Genomic DNA, 1347 nt, shown 5'->3' with positions numbered 1-1347 from the left:
CCGGCGTGGGCGCGCGGCACGGAGCGGTCCCGGCCTCGCGCCGGCCGCGGGGCGGAAGCAGGAAATGGGCGATATGCGAGCAGAATTGCTCCTAATCTAATTAGGATGTTTCGGCGAGTTTTCCTCGAGGCATCTGCGGCTCCTTAACCCCGTCGGCTCCATGGCGGCGGCGGCGGCCGCGAGACGCCCCGCGCGAGCCCCTGCCCTCTCCCGCAGTCACCACGGACCCGCCGGCGGACGTGCACGTGAGCCGCGTGGGCGACCTGGAGGACCAGCTGAGCGTGCGCTGGAGCTCGCCGCCGGCGCTCAAGGATTTCCTCTTCCAAGCCAAGTACCAGATCCAGTACCGCGTGGAGGACAGCTCGGAGTGGAAGGTGGGTCGGGGGGCTCCCGGTGGCACCCCGGGCCGGTGGCACCCACCCACCCACCCACCCACCCTCCTCGGCCCCGCAGGTGGTGGACGACGTGGGCAACCAGACGTCGTGCCGCCTGGCCGGGCTGCGACCCGGCACCGTCTACTTCGTCCAAGTGCGCTGTAACCCCTTCGGCATCTACGGCTCCAAGAAAGCCGGCATCTGGAGCGACTGGAGCAACCCCACGGCCGCCTCCACCCCCCGGAGCGGTGAGCGCGGGGGCTCCCGGCCCCCCTCCCGCGGATCCCGCCTGCGGCCCCCCCCCGGCGCGCGGCTCCCCCCTTCCCCGCGCGCACACGGGACGTGCGGAGCGGCTGTTCCCCGCTCCGTGCCCGGCACCTGGATTTCTTGCAAAGGAGCCAATTCGGAGCTCTTGTTTCCCAGCAGGGAGCCGGAGCGCCGCTCGTTTCCCCACCTCCCGGCGCGGCGCTCGCCGCCGTTATTTGCGCCGGGGGCTCGGYGCCGGGTCCCCGCGCCGGGGGGGGCGAGCGGCGGTGCCCACCGCCGCCACCCTGACCCCGCTGTCCCCGCAGAGCGGGCGGCGGGCGGCTGCGAGCCCAAGGGCGGCGAGCAGAACACGACGCTGCGGCGGGAGCTGAAGCAGTTCTTCGGCTGGGTGAAGAAGCACGCCTACGGCTGCTCCAACCTCAGCATCAAGCTCTACGACCAGTGGCGCGTGTGGCTGCAGAAATCGCACAAAACACGGAACCAGGTAGGTAAGGACCCTTTTCGCACTTGTTTCTCTTCTCCCCGCTCCCGGCGCGGTGGCGGCACGGGGGGGGGGGATGCTCGGGGCTGGAGGGATGTTCGGGACTGGGGCACCCATGGGGGGATGCTCAGGGCCAGGGAGGGTACAGAGGGATGCTCGGGGCTGGGATTCCCACGGAGGGATGCTGGGGACCGGGGCACCCATGGGGGGATGCTCGGGGCTGGG

At 71.4% G+C, this 1347-nt stretch overlaps 1 protein-coding gene across 1 annotated transcript; it reads left to right on the top strand.

Moving 5' to 3' along the window:
* Positions 1 to 104: 104 nt before the first annotated feature.
* CRLF1 (cytokine receptor like factor 1) lies at positions 105 to 1125 on the top strand (the record flags this gene model as incomplete). Its single annotated transcript, XM_026067217.1, has 3 exons — positions 105 to 374; positions 454 to 622; positions 947 to 1125. Coding segments are annotated over 3 exons (618 nt in total), but the record flags the coding sequence as incomplete, so codon positions are not given.
* Positions 1126 to 1347: the final 222 nt, after the last annotated feature.

The sequence above is a fragment of the Apteryx rowi genome, unplaced genomic scaffold (assembly GCF_003343035.1).
Source record: "Apteryx rowi isolate R43461 unplaced genomic scaffold, aptRow1 scaffold_2549, whole genome shotgun sequence".
NCBI classification, from domain to species: domain Eukaryota; kingdom Metazoa; phylum Chordata; class Aves; order Apterygiformes; family Apterygidae; genus Apteryx; species Apteryx rowi.
The sequence above is the reverse complement of the archived record's forward strand: the minus strand, read 5'-3'. Positions and strand labels throughout refer to the sequence as shown.